Below are 18,574 nucleotides of genomic sequence, written 5' to 3'. Positions count from 1 at the left end.
GTAGGGCTGGGTTTGGGGTTCGGGGGTCCCGGTTTGGGGTCCGGGGGTCCCGGTTTGGGGTCCCGGGGTTGGGGGTTGGGGTCCGGGCGTCCCTGTTTGGGGCTCGGGATTTGGGGGCTCAGGGGTTCCGGTTTGGGGGTCCCCAGGTGGGAAGGGCGGGATTTGGGGTCCCGGTTTGGAGGTCCCGGTTGGGGGTTCCGTTTGGGGGTCCCGTTTGGGTTCCCGATTTGGGGTCCCTGTTTGGGGGATCCCGGTTGGGGTCCCGGTTTGGGGTCCCGGTTTGGGGTCCCTGTTGGGGTCCCGGTTTGGGGGTCCCGGTTGGGAAGGGCTGGGTTTGGGGGTGCCGGTTTGGGGGTTCCTTTCGGGGGTCCCGTTTTGGGGTCCCGTTCGGGGGTCTCGATTGGGAGTCCCGGTTGGGGGATCCCGGTTGGGGTCCCGGTTTGGGGTCCCGGTTGGGGTCCCGGTTTGGGGATCCCGGGTGGGAAGGGCTGGGTTTGGGGGTCCCGGTTTGGGGGTCCCGTTTGGGGTCTCGGTTTGGGAGTCCCGTTTGGGGTCCCGGTTTGGAGGTCCTGGTTTGGGGTCCCGGTTTGGCAATCCCGGGTGGGAAAGGCTGGGTTTGGGGGTGCCGGTTTGGGGGTTCCTTTCGGGGGTCCCGTTTTGGGGTCCCGTTCGGGGGTCCATTCGGGGGTCCTGGTTGGGAGTCCCGGTTTGGGGTCCCGTTTTGGGGATCCCGGGTGGGAAAGGCTGGGTTTGGGGGTCCCGGTTTGGGGGTACCGTTTGGGGTCCCAGTTTGGGGGTGCCGGTTGAGGATCCCGGTTTGGGGAGTCCCGGATTGGGGGTACTGTTTGGGGTCCCGGTTTGGGCGTGCCGGTTTGGGGGTTCCTTTCGGGGGTCCCGGTTTGGGGTCCCGTTCGGGGGTCCCGGTTTGGGGTCCCTGTTGGGGGATCCCGGTTGGGGATCTCGGTTGGGGTCCCGGTTTGGGGGTCTATTTGGGGGTCCCGGTTTGGGGTCCCGTTTGGGGGTCCTGGTTTGGGGGTCCCATGTACGGTCCCTGTTGGAGTCCCGGTTTGGGGGTCCCGGTTGGGGATCCCAGTTTGGGGGTCCCGTTTGGAGGTCCTGGTTGGGGGTCCGTTTGGGGGTCCCGGTTTGGGTTCCCGGTTTGGGGTCCCGATTTGGGGGTTCCTTTCGGGGGCCCCGGTTTGGGGTCCCGTTTGTGGTCCCGGTTGGGAGTCCCGGTTTGGGGGTCCCGGTTTGGGGGTCCCTTTGGGGGTCCCGTTTAAGGTCCCCTTTAGGGTCCCAGATTGGGGGTCCCAGTTTGGGGGTCCCGGTTTGGGGGTCCCGTTTAGGGGTCCCGGTTTGGGGGTCCCATTTGGGAGTCCCGGTTTGTGTTCCCGGTTTGGGGTCCCTGTTTGGGGGTCCCAGTTTGGGGGTCCCGTTTGGGGTCCCGTTTAGGGCCCCGTTTGGGCGTCCCGGTTTGGGGTTCCCTTTAGGGTCCCAGTTTGGGGGTCCCAGTTCGGGGGTCCCTGTTCGGGGGTCCCGGTTTTGGGGGGTCCCGGTTTGGGGTCTCGTTTAGGGGTCCCTGTTTTGGGGGTCCCGGTTTTGGGGGGTCCCGGTTTTGGGGGTGTCCCGGTTTTGGGGGGTTCCCGTTGGGTACCTGCAGCGCTTCAGCTCCTCCTCCTCCTCCCCCTCGTCCTCCTTCGCCCCCGCGGAGGAACACCTGCGGTCCGCGGCTGAAAAAGCGGAGCAGAGCCGTCAGGAGAGAATTCAACCGCGGCCACATCGCCGCTCCGCTCCGCTCCGGAGCCGCTCCGGAGCAGCCCCGCCCCGCCCCGCCCCGCCCCGCCCCGCCCCGCACCTGCCGGGGGGGGGGGGAAGGGGGGGGGGAAGGGGGAGGAGGGGGGGGGGGGGGGGGGAGGGGGTTAAAAGGGGAGGAGGGGGGGAAGAGGGGGGGGAAAAGGAGGGAGGAGGGGGGAGAAGGGGGGAAAAGGGGGGAAAAGGGGGGAAAAGGGGGGACAGAGAGGGGGGAAAAGGGGGGGGGAAGGGAGGAGGAGGGGGGGGAAGGGAGGAGGGGGTTAAAAGGGGAGGAGGGGGGGAAAAGGAGGGAGGAGGGGGGAGAAGGGGGAAAAGGGGGGAAAAGGGGGGAGAAGGGGGGACAGAGAGGGGGGAAAGGGGAGGGGGAAGGGGGGCGGAGGGGGGGAAGGGAGGAGGGGGTTAAAAGGGGAGGAGGGGGGGAAAAGGAGGGAGGAGGGGGGAGAAGGGGGAAAAGGGGGGAAAAGGGGGGAGAAGGGGGGACAGAGAGGGGGGAAAAGGGGGGGGAAGGGAGGAGGGGGTTAAAAGGGGAGGAGGGGGGAAAAAGGAGGGAGGAGGGGGGAGAAGGGGGGAAAAGGGGGGAAAAGGGGGGAAAAGGGGGGACAGAGAGGGGGGAAAAGGGGGGGAAGGGAGGAGGAGGGGGGGGAAGGGAGGAGGGGGTTAAAAGGGGAGGAGGGGGGGAAAAGGAGGGAGGAGGGGGGAGAAGGGGGAAAAGGGGGGAAAAGGGGGGAGAAGGGGGGACAGAGAGGGGGGAAAAGGGGGGAGAAGGGGGAAAAGGGGGGAGAAGGGGGGAAGGGGGTAAAAAGGGAGGAGGGGGGAGGAGGGGGGAAGGGAGGAGGGGGTTAAAAGGGGAGGAGGGGGGAAAGGGGGGGCAGAGAGGGGGGAAAAGGGGGGCGAAGGGGGGAAGGGGGGTAAAAAGGGAGGAGGGGGAAGGGGGGCGGAGGGGGGGGAAGGGAGGAGGGGGTTAAAAGTGGAGGAGGGGGGAAAAGGGGGAGGAGGGGGGGAAAGGGGGGGCGGAGGGGGGGGAAAGAGGGAAAAGTGGGGGCGGAGGGGGGGAAAGGGGGGAGGGGGGATAAGGGGGGAAAAGGGGGGCGAAGGGGGGAAGGGGGGGGTAAAAAGGGAGGAGGGCGAAAAGGGGGGCGGGGGGAAAAGGGGGGAGGAGGGGGGTTAAAAGGGGAGGAGGGGGAAAAGGGGGGAGGAGGGGGGAAAGGGGGAAAAGGGGGGAGAAGGGGGGAAAGGGGGGAGAAGGGGGGTTAAAAGGGGAGGAGGGGGAAAAGGGGGGAGGAGGGGGGAAAAGGGGGGAGGAAGGGGGGTAAAAGGGGGGCGGAGGGGGGGAAAGGGGGAAAAGGGGGGGAGGGGGGAGAAGGGGGGAGGGGGGAGAAGGGGGAAAAGGGGGGGAAAAGGGGGGCGAAGGGGGGAAGGGGGGTAAAAAGGGAGGAGGGGGAAGGGGGGGCGGAGGGAAAAAGGAGGGAGGAAGGGGGGTAAAAAGGGAGGAGGGGGGAAAGGGGGGGAGGAGGGGTGAAAAGGGGAGGGGGAAAGGGGGGAGGAGGGGGGAAAAGGGGGCTAAAAAGGGAGGAGGGGGAAAAGGGGGGGAAGGGGAGGGGGAAGGGGGGGTAAAAAGGATGGAGGGGGGGAAAGGGAGGACGGAGGGGTAAAAGGGGGGCGGGGGGGTAAAAAGGGGGGTGGAGGGGGGAAAAGGGGGGACGGAGGGTGGTAAAAGGGGGGGAAGGGGAGTGGAGGGGGGGTAAAAGGGAGAGGAGGGGGGAAAGGAGGGAGGAGGAGGGAGAAGGGGGAGCAGAGGGGGGAAAGGGGGGGAGGAGGGGGAAAAGGGGGGGGGCATAGGGTCTGAGCCATTGGTCCGTGAGGGTCGAGGTGTGGGGCGGGGTGTGGGGCGGGGGTGGAAGCATCGCTCCCCGCTGTGGGGCACACGGAGATCCCCCCACGCTGCGCCCCACATCCCGCACCCCACACATCCCGCACCCCACACCGAGCTCCCTCTGCCCCACACCGAGCGCCCTGTGCCCCACATATCCTGCACCCCACACCGAGCGCCTTTCACCCCACACTGAGCTCCTTTCACCCCACACTGAGCTCCTTTCACCCCACACCGAGCTCCCTGTGCCCCACACATCCCGCACCCCACACTGAGCTCCCTGTGCCCCACACATCCCGCACCCCACATTGAGCACCCGTTGCCCCACACTGAGCTCCTCTCGCCCCACACTGAGCTCCTTTCACCCCACACTGAGCTCCTCTCACCCCACACTGAGCTCCTTTCACCCCACACTGAGCTCCTCTCGCCCCACACATTGCCCCCCCAGAGCCGGGAGGGGCTCAGGGCGACCAACGCGACCGCGGGGCCACCTGGCGGTGACTGTGACCACCGGACCCACACCGCTATGGGGCGGATCCCCCGTGGGGCACATTCCCTATGGGGCAGATCCCCTGTGGGGCTAGCAGGTTCCTGGCTGGGCTAGCACATTCCCTATGGGGCAGATCCCCTGTGGGGCTAGCAGGTTCCTGGCTGGGCTAGCACATTCCCCATGGGGCAGATCCCCTCTGGGGCTAGCAGGTTCCTGGTTGGGCTAGCACATTCCCCATGGGGCAGATCCCCTCTGGGGCTAGCAGGTTCCTGGTTGGGCTAGCACATTCCCTATGGGGCAGATCCCCTCTGGGGCTAGCAGGTTCCTGGCTGGGCTAGCACATTCCCCATGGGGCAGATCCCCTCTGGGGCTAGCAGGTTCCTGGCTGGGCTAGCACATTCCCTATGGGGCAGATCCCCTGTGGGGCTAGCAGGTTCCTGGTTGGGCTAGCACATTCCCTATGGGGCAGATCCCCTGTGGGGCTAGCAGGTTCCTGGCTGGGCTAGCACATTCCCTATGGGGCAGATCCCCTCTGGGGCTAGCAGGTTCCTGGTTGGGCTAGCACATTCCCTATGGGGCAGATCCCCTCTGGGGCTAGCAGGTTCCTGGCTGGGCTAGCACATTCCCTATGGGGCAGATCCCCTCTGGGGCTAGCAGGTTCCTGGTTGGGCTAGCACATTCCCCATGGGGCAGATCCCCTGTGGGGCTAGCAGGTTCCTGGTTGGGCTAGCACATTCCCCATCGGGCAGATCCCCTGTGGGGCTAGCAGGTTCCTGGTTGGGCTAGCACATTCCCTATGGGGCAGATCCCCTCTGGGGCTAGCAGGTTCCTGGTTGGGCTAGCACATTCCCCATGGGGCAGATCCCCTCTGGGGCTAGCAGGTTCCTGGCTGGGCTAGCACATTCCCTATGGGGCAGATCCCCTCTGGGGCTAGCAGGTTCCTGGCTGGGCTAGCACATTCCCTATGGGGCAGATCCCCTCTGGGGCTAGCAGGTTCCTGGCTGGGCTAGCACATTCCCTATGGGGCAGATCCCCTCTGGGGCTAGCAGGTTCCTGGTTGGGCTAGCACATTCCCCATGGGGCAGATCCCCTCTGGGGCTAGCAGGTTCCTGGCTGGGCTAGCACATTCCCTATGGGGCAGATCCCCTCTGGGGCTAGCAGGTTCCTGGCTGGGCTAGCACATTCCCTATGGGGCAGATCCCCTGTGGGGCTAGCAGGTTCCTGGTTGGGCTAGCACATTCCCCATGGGGCAGATCCCCTCTGGGGCTAGCAGGTTCCTGGTTGGGCTAGCACATTCCCTATGGGGCAGATCCCCTGTGGGGCTAGCAGGTTCCTGGCTGGGCTAGCACATTCCCCATGGGGCAGATCCCCTCTGGGGCTAGCAGGTTCCTGGCTGGGCTAGCACATTCCCTATGGGGCAGATCCCCTCTGGGGCTAGCAGGTTCCTGGCTGGGCTAGCACATTCCCTATGGGGCAGATCCCCTCTGGGGCTAGCAGGTTCCTGGTTGGGCTAGCACATTCCCTATGGGGCAGATCCCCTGTGGGGCTAGCAGGTTCCTGGCTGGGCTAGCACATTCCCTATGGGGCAGATCCCCTGTGGGGCTAGTAGGTTCCTGGTTGGGCTAGCACATTCCCTATGGGGCAGATCCCCTCTGGGGCTAGCAGGTTCCTGGCTGGGCTAGCACATTCCACATGGGGCAGATCCCCTCTGGGGCTAGCAGGTTCCTGGCTGGGCTAGCACATTCCCCATGGGGCAGATCCCCTGTGGGGCTAGCAGGTTCCTGGCTGGGCTAGCACATTCCCTATGGGGCAGATCCCCTGTGGGGCTAGCAGGTTCCTGGTTGGGCTAGCACATTCCCTATGGGGCAGATCCCCTGTGGGGCTAGCAGGTTCCTGGTTGGGCTAGCACATTCCCTATGGGGCAGATCCCCTCTGGGGCTAGCAGGTTCCTGGTTGGGCTAGCACATTCCCTATGGGGCAGATCCCCTGTGGGGGCTAGCAGGTTCCTGGCTGGGCTAGCACATTCCCCATGGGGCAGATCCCCTGTGGGGCTAGCAGGTTCCTGGCTGGGCTAGCACATTCCCCATGGGGCAGATCCCCTCTGGGGCTAGCAGGTTCCTGGCTGGGCTAGCACATTCCCTATGGGGCAGATCCCCTGTGGGGCTAGCAGGTTCCTGGCTGGGCTAGCACATTCCCCATGGGGCAGATACCCTCTGGGGCTAGCAGGTTCCTGGCTGGGCTAGCACATTCCCCATGGGGCAGATCCCCTCTGGGGCTAGCAGGTTCCTGGTTGGGCTAGCACATTCCCCATGGGGCAGATCCCCTGTGGGGCTAGCAGGTTCCTGGTTGGGCTAGCACATTCCCTATGGGGCAGATCCCCTCTGGGGCTAGCAGGTTCCTGTTTGGGCTAGCACATTCCCTATGGGGCAGATCCCCTGTGGGGCTAGCAGGTTCCTGGCTGGGCTAGCACATTCCCTATGGGGCAGATCCCATCTGGGGCTAGCAGGTTCCTGGTTGGGCTAGCACATTCCCTATGGGGCAGATCCCCTCTGGGGCTAGCAGGTTCCTGGCTGGGCTAGCACATTCCCCTATGGGGCAGATCCCCTCTGGGGCTAGCAGGTTCCTGGCTGGGCTAGCACATTCCCTATGGGGCAGATCCCCTCTGGGGCTAGCAGGTTCCTGGCTGGGCTAGCACATTCCCTATGGGGCAGATCCCCTGTGGGGCTAGCAGGTTCCTGGCTGGGCTAGCACATTCCCTATGGGGCAGATCCCCTGTGGGGCTAGCAGGTTCCTGGTTGGGCTAGCACATTCCCTATGGGGCAGATCCCCTCTGGGGCTAGCAGGTTCCTGGCTGGGCTAGCACATTCCCCATGGGGCAGATCCCCTCTGGGGCTAGCAGGTTCCTGGCTGGGCTAGCACATTCCCTATGGGGCAGATCCCCTCTGGGGCTAGCAGGTTCCTGGCTGGGCTAGCACATTCCCTATGGGGCAGATCCCCTGTGGGGCTAGCAGGTTCCTGGCTGGGCTAGCACATTCCCTATGGGGCAGATCCCCTGTGGGGCTAGCAGGTTCCTGACTGGGCTAGCACATTCCCTATGGGGCAGATCCCCTGTGGGGCTAGCAGGTTCCTGGCTGGGCTAGCACATTCCCTATGGGGCAGATCCCCTGTGGGGCTAGCAGGTTCCTGGCTGGGCTAGCACATTCCCCATGGGGCAGATCCCCTGTGGGGCTAGCAGGTTCCTGGCTGGGCTAGCACATTCCCATGGGCAGATCCCCTGTGGGCTAGCAGGTTCCTGGGTTGGGCTAGCACATTCCCCATGGGGCAGATCCCCTCTGGGGCTAGCAGGTTCCTGGTTGGGCTAGCACATTCCCTATGGGGCAGATCCCCTCTGGGGCTAGCAGGTTCCTGGCTGGGCTAGCACATTCCCCATGGGGCAGATCCCCTCTGGGGCTAGCAGGTTCCTGGCTGGGCTAGCACATTCCCCATGGGGCAGATCCCCTCTGGGGCTAGCAGGTTCCTGGTTGGGCTAGCACATTCCCCATGGGGCAGATCCCCTGTGGGGCTAGCAGGTTCCTGGCTGGGCTAGCACATTCCCCATGGGGCAGATCCCCTCTGGGGCTAGCAGGTTCCTGGTTGGGCTAGCACATTCCCCATGGGGCAGATCCCCTCTGGGGCTAGCAGGTTCCTGGTTGGGCTAGCACATTCCCCATGGGGCAGATCCCCTGTGGGGCTAGCAGGTTCCTGGTTGGGCTAGCACATTCCCTATGGGGCAGATCCCCTCTGGGGCTAGCAGGTTCCTGGTTGGGCTAGCACATTCCCTATGGGGCAGATCCCCTGTGGGGCTAGCAGGTTCCTGGCTGGGCTAGCACATTCCCTATGGGGCAGATCCCCTGTAGGGCTAGCAGGTTCCTGGCTGGGCTAGCACATTCCCCATGGGGCAGATCCCCTCTGGGGCTAGCAGGTTCCTGGCTGGGCTAGCACATTCCCTATGGGGCAGATCCCCTGTGGGGCTAGCAGGTTCCTGGTTGGGCTAGCACATTCCCTATGGGGCAGATCCCCTCTGGGGCTAGCAGGTTCCTGGCTGGGCTAGCACATTCCCTATGGGGCAGATCCCCTCTGGGGCTAGCAGGTTCCTGGCTGGGCTAGCACATTCCCTATGGGGCAGATCCCCTGTGGGGCTAGCAGGTTCCTGGCTTGGGCTAGCACATTCCCCTATGGGGCAGATCCCCTCTGGGGCTAGCAGGTTCCTGGCTGGGCTAGCACATTCCCTATGGGGCAGATCCCCTCTGGGGCTAGCAGGTTCCTGGCTGGGCTAGCACATTCCCTATGGGGCAGATCCCCTGTGGGGGCTAGCAGGTTCCTGGCTGGGCTAGCACATTCCCCTATGGGGCAGATCCCCTGTGGGGCTAGCAGGTTCCTGGCTGGGCTAGCACATTCCCCTATGGGGCAGATCCCCTCTGGGGCTAGCAGGTTCCTGGCTGGGCTAGCACATTCCCTATGGTGGCAGATCCCCTGCTGGGGCTAGCAGGTTCCTGGGCTGGGCTAAGCACATTCCCTATGGGGCAGATCCCCTGCTGGGGCTAGCAGGTTCCTGGTTGGGCTAGCCACATTCCCTATGGGCAGATCCCCTCTGGGGCTAGCAGGTTCCTGGCTGGGCTAGCACATTCCCTATGGGGCAGATCCCCTCTGGGGCTAGCAGGTTCCTGGTTGGGCTAGCACATTCCCTATGGGGCAGATCCCCTCTGGGGCTAGCAGGTTCCTGGCTGGGCTAGCACATTCCCTATGGGGCAGATCCCCTGTGGGGCTAGCAGGTTCCTGGCTGGGCTAGCACATTCCCTATGGGGCAGATCCCCTGTGGGGCTAGCAGGTTCCCTGGTTGGGCTAGCACATTCCCCTATGGGGCAGATCCCCTCTGGGGCTAGCAGGTGCCTGGCTTGGGCTAGCACATTCCCCTTATGGGGCAGATCCCTCTGGGGCTAGCAGGTTCCTGGCTGGGCTAGCACATTCCCCATGGGGCAGATCCCCCTCTGGGGCTAGCAGGTTCCTGGCTGGGCTAGCACATTCCCTATGGGGCAGATCCCCTGTGGGGCTAGCAGGTTCCTGGCTGGGCTAGCACATTCCCCTATGGGGCAGATCCCCTGCTGGGGCTAGCAGGTTCCTGGCTGGGCTAGCACATTCCCCATGGGGCAGATCCCCTCTGGGGCTAGCAGGTTCCTGGTTGGGCTAGCACATTCCCCATGGGGCAGATCCCCTGTGGGGCTAGCAGGTTCCTGGCTGGGCTAGCACATTCCCTATGGGGCAGATCCCCTCTGGGGGCTAGCAGGTTCCTGGTTTGGGCTAGCACATTCCCCTATGGGGCAGATCCCCTGTGGGGCTAGCAGGTTCCTGGCTGGGCTAGCACATTCCCCTATGGGGCAGATCCCCTGTGGGGCTAGCAGGTTCCTGGTTGGGCTAGCACATTCCCTATGGGGCAGATCCCCTCTGGGGCTAGCAGGTTCCTTGGCTGGGCTAGCACATTCCCCCTATTGGGGGCAGGATCCCCTCTGGGGCTAGCAGGTTCCTGGCTGGGCTAGCACATTCCCCTATGGGGCAGATCCCCCTGTGGGGCTAGCAGGTTCCCTGACTGGGCTAGCACATCCCTATGGGGCAGATCCCCTGTGGGGCTAGCAGGTTCTGGCTGGGGCTAGCACCATTCCCTATTGGGGCAGATCCCCTGTGGGGCTAGCAGGTTCCTGGCTGGGCTAGCACATCCCACTGCAGATGGGCAGAGATCCCCTGTGGGGCTAGCAAGGTTCCTGGCTGGGGCTAGCACATTCCCCATGGGGCAGATCCCCTCTGGGGCTAGCAGGTTCCTGGCTGGGCTAGCACATTCCCTATGGGGCAGATCCCCTCTGGGGCTAGCAGGTTCCTGGCTTGGGCTAGCACATTCCCCTATGGGGCAGATCCCCTGTGGGGCTAGCAGGTTCCTGGCTTGGGCTAGCACATTCCCCATGGGGCAGATCCCCTCTGGGGCTAGCAGGTTCCTGGCTGGGCTAGCACATTCCCCTATGGGGCAGATCCCCTCTGGGGCTAGCAGGTTCCTGGCTGGGCTAGCACATTCCCTATGGGGCAGATCCCCTCTGTGGGGCTAGCAGGTTCCTGGCTGGGCTAGCACATTCCCTATGGGGCAGATCCCCTGTGGGGCTAGCAGGTTCCTGGCTGGGCTAGCACATTCCCTATGGGGCAGATCCCCTTGGGGCTAGCAGGTTCCTGGCTGGGCTAGCACATTCCCTAGGGGCAGATCCCCTCTGGGGCTAGCAGGTTCCTGGCTGGGCTAGCACATTCCCCATGGGGCAGATCCCCTGTGGGGCTAGCAGGTTCCTGGCTGGGCTAGCACATTCCCCATGGGGCAGATCCCCTCTGGGGCTAGCAGGTTCCTGGTTGGGCTAGCACATTCCCCATGGGGCAGATCCCCTCTGGGGCTAGCAGGTTCCTGGTTGGGCTAGCACATTCCCTATGGGGCAGATCCCCTGTGGGGCTAGCAGGTTCCTGGATGGGCTAGCACATTCCCTATGGGGCAGATCCCCTCTGGGGCTAGCAGGTTCCTGGCTGGGCTAGCACATTCCCTATGGGGCAGATCCCCTGTGGGGCTAGCAGGTTCCTGGCTGGGCTAGCACATCCCTATGGGGCAGATCCCCTCTGGGGCTAGCAGGGTTCCTGGCTGGCTAGCACATTCCCCATGGGGCAGATCCCCTCGTGGGGCTAGCAGGTTCCGGGCTGGGCTAGCACATTCCCTATGGGGCAGATCCCCTCTGGGGCTAGCAGGTTCCTGGCTGGGCTAGCACATTCCCTATGGGGCAGATCCCTGTGGGGCTAGCAGGTTCCTGGCTGGGCTAGCACATTCCCCATGGGGCAGATCCCTCTGGGGCTAGCAGGTTCCTGGCTGGGCTAGCACATTCCCCATGGGGCAGATCCCCTCTGGGGCTAGCAGGTTCCTGGTTGGGCTAGCACATTCCCTATGGGGCAGATCCCCTCTGGGGCTAGCAGGTTCCTGGTTGGGCTAGCACATTCCCTATGGGGCAGATCCCCTCTGGGGCTAGCAGGTTCCTGGCTGGGCTAGCACATTCCCTATGGGGCAGATCCCCTGTGGGGCTAGCAGGTTCCTGGTTGGGCTAGCACATTCCTATGGGGCAGATCCCCTCTGGGGCTAGCAGGTTCCTGGTTGGGCTAGCACATTCCCTATGGGGCTGATCCCCTCTGGGGCTAGCAGGTTCCTGGTTGGGCTAGCACATTCCCTATGGGGCAGATCCCCTGTGGGGCTAGCAGGTTCCTGGGTGGGCTAGCACATTCCCTATGGGGCAGATCCCCTCTGGGGCTAGCAGGTTCCTGGCTGGGCTAGCACATTCCCTATGGGGCAGATCCCCTCTGGGGCTAGCAGGTTCCTGGCTGGGCTAGCACATTCCCTATGGGGCAGATCCCCTCTGGGGCTAGCAGGTTCCTGGTTGGGCTAGCACATTCCCTATGGGGCAGATCCCCTCTGGGGCTAGCAGGTTCCTGGTTGGGCTAGCACATTCCCCATGGGGCAGATCCCCTCTGGGGCTAGCAGGTTCCTGGTTGGGCTAGCACATTCCCCATGGGGCAGATCCCCTCTGGGGCTAGCAGGTTCCTGGTTGGGCTAGCACATTCCCTATGGGGCAGATCCCCTGTGGGGCTAGCAGGTTCCTGGCTGGGCTAGCACATTCCCCATGGGGCAGATCCCCTGTGGGGCTAGCAGGTTCCTGGCTGGGCTAGCACATTCCCTATGGGGCAGATCCCCTCTAGGGCTAGCAGGTTCCTGGTTGGGCTAGCACATTCCCCATGGGGCAGATCCCCTGTGGGGCTAGCAGGTTCCTGGCTGGGCTAGCACATTCCCAATGGGGCAGATCCCCTCTGGGGCTAGCAGGTTCCTGGCTGGGCTAGCACATTCCCCATGGGGCAGATCCCCTCTGGGGCTAGCAGGTTCCTGGCTGGGCTAGCACATTCCCTATGGGGCAGATCCCCTGTGGGGCTAGCAGGTTCCTGGCTGGGCTAGCACATTCCCCATGGGGCAGATCCCCTGTGGGGCTAGCAGGTTCCTGGCTGGGCTAGCACATTCCCCATGGGGCAGATCCCCTGTGGGGCTAGCAGGTTCCTGGCTGGGCTAGCACATTCCCTATGGGGCAGGTCCCCTCTGGGGCTAGCAGGTTCCTGGTTGGGCTAGCACATTCCCTATGGGGCAGATCCCCTGTGGGGCTAGCAGGTTCCTGGCTGGGCTAGCACATTCCCCATGGGGCAGATCCCCTCTGGGGCTAGCAGGTTCCTGGCTGGGCTAGCACATTCCCTATGGGGCAGATCCCCTCTGGGGCTAGCAGGTTCCTGGCTGGGCTAGCACATTCCCCATGGGGCAGATCCCCTCTGGGGCTAGCAGGTTCCTGGCTGGGCTAGCACATTCCCCATGGGGCAGATCCCCTCTGGGGCTAGCAGGTTCCTGGCTGGGCTAGCACATTCCCTATGGGGCAGATCCCCTCTGGGGCTAGCAGGTTCCTGGCTGGGCTAGCACATTCCCCATGGGGCAGATCCCCTCTGGGGCTAGCAGGTTCCTGGTTGGGCTAGCACATTCCCCATGGGGCAGATCCCCTCTGGGGCTAGCAGGTTCCTGGTTGGGCTAGCACATTGCCTATGGGGCAGATCCCCTCTGGGGCTAGCAGGTTCCTGACTGGGCTAGCACATTCCCTATGGGGCAGATCCCCTCTGGGGCTAGCAGGTTCCTGGCTGGGCTAGCACATTCCCTATGGGGCAGATCCCCTGTGGGGCTAGCAGGTTCCTGGCTGGGCTAGCACATTCCCCATGGGGCAGATCCCCTCTGGGGCTAGCAGGTTCCTGACTGGGCTAGCACATTCCCTATGGGGCAGATCCCCTGTGGGGCTAGCAGGTTCCTGGTTGGGCTAGCACATTCCCCATGGGGCAGATCCCCTGTGGGGCTAGCAGGTTCCTGGTTGGGCTAGCACATTCCCCATGGGGCAGATCCCCTCTGGGGCTAGCAGGTTCCTGGCTGGGCTAGCACATTCCCCATGGGGCAGATCCCCTCTGGGGCTAGCAGGTTCCTGGTTGGGCTAGCACATTCCCTATGGGGCAGATCCCCTCTGGGGCTAGCAGGTTCCTGGTTGGGCTAGCACATTCCCTATGGGGCAGATCCCCTCTGGGGCTAGCAGGTTCCTGGCTGGGCTAGCACATTCCCCATGGGGCAGATCCCCTGTGGGGCTAGCAGGTTCCTGGCTGGGCTAGCACATTCCCTATGGGGCAGATCCCCTCTGGGGCTAGCAGGTTCCTGGTTGGGCTAGCACATTCCCCATGGGGCAGATCCCCTCTGGGGCTAGCAGGTTCCTGGTTGGGCTAGCACATTCCCTATGGGGCAGATCCCCTCTGGGGCTAGCAGGTTCCTGGTTGGGCTAGCACATTCCCTATGGGGCAGATCCCCTCTGGGGCTAGCAGGTTCCTGGCTGGGCTAGCACATTCCCCATGGGGCAGATCCCCTGTGGGGCTAGCAGGTTCCTGGCTGGGCTAGCACATTCCCTATGGGGCAGATCCCCTCTGGGGCTAGCAGGTTCCTGGTTGGGCTAGCACATTCCCTATGGGGCAGATCCCCTCTGGGGCTAGCAGGTTCCTGGTTGGGCTAGCACATTCCCTATGGGGCAGATCCCCTCTGGGGCTAGCAGGTTCCTGGCTGGGCTAGCACATTCCCTATGGGGCAGATCCCCTGTGGGGCTAGCAGGTTCCTGGTTGGGCTAGCACATTCCCTATGGGGCAGATCCCCTCTGGGGCTAGCAGGTTCCTGGCTGGGCTAGCACATTCCCTATGGGGCAGATCCCCTGTGGGGCTAGCAGGTTCCTGGTTGGGCTAGCACATTCCCTATGGGGCAGATCCCCTGTGGGGCTAGCAGGTTCCTGGTTGGGCTAGCACATTCCCTATGGGGCAGATCCCCTGTGGGGCTAGCAGGTTCCTGGCTGGGCTAGCACATTCCCTATGGGGCAGATCCCCTGTGGGGCTAGCAGGTTCCTGGTTGGGCTAGCACATTCCCCATGGGGCAGATCCCCTCTGGGGCTAGCAGGTTCCTGGTTGGGCTAGCACATTCCCTATGGGGCAGATCCCCTCTGGGGCTAGCAGGTTCCTGGCTGGGCTAGCACATTTCCAACAGGGCCGGTAGGCAGCAGGGCCCCAAGATCATGGAGTCATGGAGCCATGAGTTGGGTTGGAAGGTCCCTCCAAGGACATCCAGATCCAACCCTTGGGACATGGACCATCTCTTGGAGTCATGGAATGGGTTGGGTTGGGTTGGAGGAACCTTCCAACCCATCCGGATCCAACCCCAAAGTACGTTGAGAGACCCTTGGAACCACAGAATGGGTTGGGTTGGAAGGTTCCTCCAAGGACATCCGGATCCAACCCTTGGGACATGGACCACCTCTGGGAATCATGGAATGGGTTGAGTTGGGTTGGAAGGGACTTTCCAACCCATCCAGATCCCACCCCAAGGACATGGATCACCTCTTGGAGTCATGGAATGTGTTGGGTTGGGTTGGAAGGTTCCTCCAACCCATCCAGATCCAACTCCCGGGACATGGACCACCTCTGGGAACCATGGAATGGGTTGGGTTGGGTTGGAAGGTTCCTCTGAGTCCATCCAGATCCAACCCTAAAGTACGTTGAGCAACCATTGGAATCATGGAATGGGTTGGGTTGGAAGGTTCCTCCAAGGATATCCAGATCCAACCGTTGGGACATGGATCACTACTGGGAATCATGGAATGGGTTGGGTTGGGTTGGAAGGGACTTTCCAACCCATCCAGATCCAATCCCTGGGACATGGATCACCTCTTGGAACCAAGGAATGGGTTGGGTTGGGTTGGAAGGTCCCTCCAAGTCCATCCAGATTCAACTGCTGATGCATGGAGCACCTTGTGAAATCATGGAATGGGTTGGGTTGGGTTGGAAGGTTCCTCTGAGTCCATCCAGATCCAACCCTTGGGACATGGACCACCTCTGGGAATCATGGAATGGGTTGAGTTGGGTTGAAAGGTTCCTCTGAGTCCATCCAGATCCAACCTTTGGGACATGGATCACCTCTTGGAACCACGGAATGGGTTGGGTTGGGTTGGAAGGTCCCTCCGAGTCCATCCAGATCCAACCCTTGGGACATGGATCACCTCTTGGAACCACGGAATGGGTTGGGTTGGGTCCATCCGAGTCCATCCACTTCCAACCCCCAAACCCACGGAGCAGCTCTTGGAACGCCGGGTCGGATTGGGGCTTGGAAGGTTCCTCCAACCCATCTGGATCCAACCCTTGGGACATGGACCACCTCTGGGAATGATGGAATGAGTTGAGTTGGGTTGGAAGGTTCCTCCAACCCATCCAGATCCAACCCTTGGGACATGGATCACCTCTGGGAACCACGGAATGGGTTGGGTTGGGTTGGAAGGTTCCTCCAAGTCCATCCAGATCCAACCCTTGGGACATGGATCACCTCTTGGAATCATGGAATGGGTTGGGTTGGGTTGGAAGGTTCCTCCAAGGCCATCCAGATCCAACCCTTGGGACATGGATCACCTCTGGGAATCATGGAATGGGTTGAGTTGGGTTGAAAGGTTCCTCTGAGTCCATCCAGATCCAACCCCTGGACATGGATCACCTCTTGGAACCACGGAATGGGTTGGGTTGGGTCCATCTGAGTCCATCCACTTCCAACCCCCAAAACACACGGAGCAGCTCTTGGAACGCCGGGTTGGGTTGGGTTGGAAGGTTCCTCCAACCCATCCAGATCCAATCCCTGGGACATGGACCACCTCTGGGAATCATGGAATGGGTTGAGTTGGGTTGGAAGGTTCCTCTGAGTCCATCCAGATCCAACCCTTGGGACATGGATCACCTCTTGGAACCAAGGAATGGGTTGGGTTGGGTTGGAAGGTCCCTCCAAGTCCATCCAGATCCAACTGCTGATGCATGGAGCACCTTGTGAAATCATGGAATGGGTTGGGTTGGGTTGGAAGGTCCCTCCGAGTCCATCCAGATCCAACCCTTGGGACATGGATCACCTCTTGGAACCACGGAATGGGTTGGGTTGGGTTGGAAGGTCCCTCCAAGTCCATCCAGATCCAACTGCTGATGCATGGAGCACCTTGTGAAATCATGGAATGGGTTGGGTTGGGTTGGAAGGTCCCTCCGAGTCCATCCAGACCCAACCCTTGGGACATGGATCACCTCTTGGAACCACGGAATGGGTTGGGTTGGGTCCATCCGAGTCCATCCACTTCCAACCCCCAAACACACGGAGCAGCTCTTGGAACGCCGGGTTGGATTGGGGCTTGGAAGGTTCCTCCAACCCATCCAGATCCAACCCTTGGGACATGGACCACCTCTGGGAATGATGGAATGGGTTGAGTTGGGTTGAAAGGTTCCTCTGAGTCCATCCAGATCCAACGCTTGGGACATGGATCACCTCTTGGAACCACGGAATGGGTTGGGTTGGGTTGGAAGGTTCCTCCAAGTCCATCCAGATCCAACCCTTGGGACATGGATCACCTCTTGGAACCACGGAATGGGTTGGGTTGGGTTGGAAGGTTCCTCCAAGTCCATCCAGATCCAACCCTTGGGACATGGATCACCTCTTGGAGTCATGGAATGGGTTGGGTTGGGTTGGAAGGTCCCTGTGAGTCCATCCAGATCCAACCCTTGGGACATGGATCACCTCTTGGAACCATGGAATGGGTTGAGTTGGGTCCATCCGAGTCCATCCACTTCCAACCCCCAAACACACGGAGCAGCTCTTGGAACGCCGGGTCGGGTTGGGGCTCGGAAGGTTCCTCCGAGTCCATCCATCGTTCCCACCAGGGCCACCTCCCCCTGGATGGGGTTCCTCGGGGTGGGAGCGCCTCTTCCTCTCTGCGTTTCCTCCCATTCCGCTCTACCCGGGGTTGTCCTTCCCGGTTTCCGATGGGCTCGGCCCATCCTGCTTCTCCTCCTCTGCTCCATCCGGAGGTGTTTGATGGTCCAGGAGGGACCAAAGGTCATCCGGGAGATGTTAACCCTTCCTTTCCCGAAGGGGAACCACCAGGAACCCCTTCTGCTCTTCAGGAGCCGTTCTTCCCCTCAACGCTGGTGGGAGAAGATCCAAAGTTGAGGGATCTGGACGGGGTTCGGAGGCAACGATGGACCTTCAAAGCTCCAAAGGGTCATCAGGATGTTCTCCTCCAATGTTGGATGGAAGGAGGAGGTCTTGGCCCCACCGGCAGCTCCATGGAAGCACAGCCGAGATGAGGACCACAACATCTCCCTGAACATCCGTGTTCCACGGGGAGGAGAAGACACGTGGCTTGGAGACACCATGGATGGAGCTGGAATGGATGGAGGGATGGATGGAGGGATGGATGGAAGGATGGATGGATGGATGGATGGATGGAGCAGATCTTGGCCCCACCAGCAGCTCCATGGAAGCACAGCCGAGATGAGGACCACAACATCTCCCTGAACATCCGTGTTCCACAGGAAGGAGAAGACACGTGGCTTGGGGACACCACGGATGGAGCTGGGATGGATGGAAGGATGGAAGGATGGATGGATGGAATGGATGGATGGAAGGAGCAGATCTTGGCCCCACCGGCAGCTCCATGGAAGCACAGCCGAGATGAGGACCACAACATCTCCCTGAACATCTGTGTTCCACGGGAAGGAGAAGACACGTGGCTTGGGGACACCATGGATGGAGCTGGGATGGATGGAGGGATGGATGGATGGATGGAAGGATGGATGGATGGATGGAAGGATGGATGGAGCAGATCTTGGCCCCACCAGCAGCTCCATGGAAGCACAGTCGAGATGAGGACCACAACATCTCCCTCAACATCCGTGTTCCACGAGGAGGAGAAGACACGTGGCTTGGGGACACCATGGATGGAGCTGGGATGGATGGAAGGATGGATGGATGGATGGATGGATGGATGGAGGGATGGATGGATGGAAGGAGGAGGTCTTGGCCCCACCAGGAGCTCCGTGGAAGCACAGCTGAGATGAGGACCACATCTCCCTCAACATCTGTGTTCCACGGGGAGGAGAAGACACGTGGTGTGGGGACACCATGGATGGAGCTGGGATGGATGGAAGGATGGATGGATGGATGGATGGATGGATGGATGGAGCAGGTCTTGGCCCCACCAGGAGCTCCATGGAAGCACAGCCGAGATGAGGACCACAACATCTCCCTGAACATCCGTGTTCCACGGGCAGGAGAAGACACGTGGCTTGGAGACACCATGGATGGAGCTGGGATGGATGGAAGGAGCAGCTCCGGACTCTACCAGCCGGGAACGGAGCTGGGAAGGGGATGGAGGACAATGCTTGTGAGGAACATC

The 18,574-nt window shown here is 62.0% G+C and overlaps 1 protein-coding gene across 1 annotated transcript in view; it reads right to left on the bottom strand.

Moving 5' to 3' along the window:
• PDE2A (phosphodiesterase 2A) overlaps positions 1-18,574 on the bottom strand; it is a 144,786-nt gene that overhangs the window by 59,652 nt on the left and 66,560 nt on the right. The window contains exon 2 of the mRNA XM_054079289.1: positions 1,655-1,730. Within this exon, the coding sequence (XP_053935264.1) occupies positions 1,655-1,730 (76 nt within the window). The remainder of the gene's footprint in view (positions 1-1,654; positions 1,731-18,574) is intronic.

The sequence above is a fragment of the Cuculus canorus genome, chromosome 1 (genome assembly GCF_017976375.1).
Source record: "Cuculus canorus isolate bCucCan1 chromosome 1, bCucCan1.pri, whole genome shotgun sequence".
Classification (NCBI taxonomy): Eukaryota; Metazoa; Chordata; class Aves; order Cuculiformes; family Cuculidae; genus Cuculus; species Cuculus canorus.
This window is presented reverse-complemented; position numbering and strand designations above follow the sequence as displayed.